We start from the raw sequence: 1,284 nt of genomic DNA on the forward strand, positions 1-1,284 counted from the left end.
TTGATTTACAACTGTCTGACAACCTCCTATGCAGTTGAGGGCACTAGCTAATTCTTCTAGCCCATCCTCATAGGTGCCAGTGTAGAAAACGGCACCTCTGTATGCAATGGGCAGGATCCAGGTAATGCTGATAGAAATTCCTGACACAGACACCGTGAACTTGGTAGGACAGAGCAGAGGGTCAGTAACAGCAATGTACCTGTCAATGGAGATGAAGCACAAGTGGAAGAGAGAGGAGAAACAAAAAGCCACATCACAGCAGGAGCGAAAAGTACAGAAGCTCTGCCCGAAGTATGAGCAGCTCTGGACGGACCTGACCATGCTGAAGGGCATCACAGTGACGCCCACCTGGAAGTCAGCACAGGCCAGGGAGGAGATGAGAATGTTGTTTGGAGAGTGCAGCTGCTTGAAATGTAGGACTAAAATCATCACCAAGAGATTTCCAAACACGGCCAGCACAGCCCCAAAGCCAAACAGTCCATAGAGAACCAGGCAGATTCCGGGCGAGTACGGGGTTTTCACACAGGATCTGGTCACGTTTTTCGTAGCACAGCTCCCCAGCTGCAGCTGGGAGCGAGTTGCTGCTCATGAAGCTTCTCTTTACATTGGGAGAATTCGGTCCTTTTTGATTATCACGAGAACTTTGAGATTCTAGCTTCAATATTCCTGAGGGAGAAAACATAAATACACCAGGATGATTGAGGAAATTATCAGCTATTAGTACTCATGTTTTCTTCAATTTACCAGTTTTTATTATAAATCTCAAATGTTTAACAAAATATGATCCAACAAAAATTATAGCTACGAGTGTACTGGAGGTTCATTTCAACTAATGAGTGTTCTCCTTCATCTGATACAGATTCCTTTTAGTCAAAAATATGTGTTTTTATTTTTTACCTCCAGAATTCCTCTTTGCCACAGGCACTGATCTAGGAAGGAATTATAAGGCTGAAGGATCACCTCTCGTCTGTTTCTGGGTTGTCTGACTATGTTCCTGCCTAAAGCATGCAGTCCTTCCTCCTAAACAGATGCCAAAATGGACAAATCCCTACATGGAGTCCTGGTAGTGCAAGGTGTGAAATTGAAAGATGATTTTTAACAGCGATTATCAAGAAAGTTATTCCACAAAACAGCTCTTTATGTTAAAGTAGGTTAGTTGTTATATTTCTTGGGCCAAAGTTTTTCTTCTTTTTAGAATTGAACAGTTTCCTGTTCTCAATATTGACAGGCCACCTTATTGGGTTTTGGTTAGAGATACAGTAGGGTGCAAACAGTGAGTGTCAG

The 1,284-nt window shown here is 42.9% G+C and overlaps 1 protein-coding gene across 1 annotated transcript in view; it reads right to left on the minus strand.

The window, feature by feature from the left end:
- LOC105306525 (trace amine-associated receptor 6-like) overlaps positions 1-589 on the minus strand; it is a 7,565-nt gene extending 6,976 nt beyond the window's left edge. Inside the window, 2 exon segments of the mRNA XM_011381560.1 lie at positions 45-540; positions 542-589. Coding sequence (XP_011379862.1) covers positions 45-540; positions 542-589 — 544 coding nt within the window.
- Positions 590-1,284: the final 695 nt, after the last annotated feature.

This window comes from Pteropus vampyrus, unplaced genomic scaffold (assembly GCF_000151845.1).
Source record: "Pteropus vampyrus isolate Shadow unplaced genomic scaffold, Pvam_2.0 Scaffold443, whole genome shotgun sequence".
Taxonomy (NCBI): Eukaryota; Metazoa; Chordata; class Mammalia; order Chiroptera; family Pteropodidae; genus Pteropus; species Pteropus vampyrus.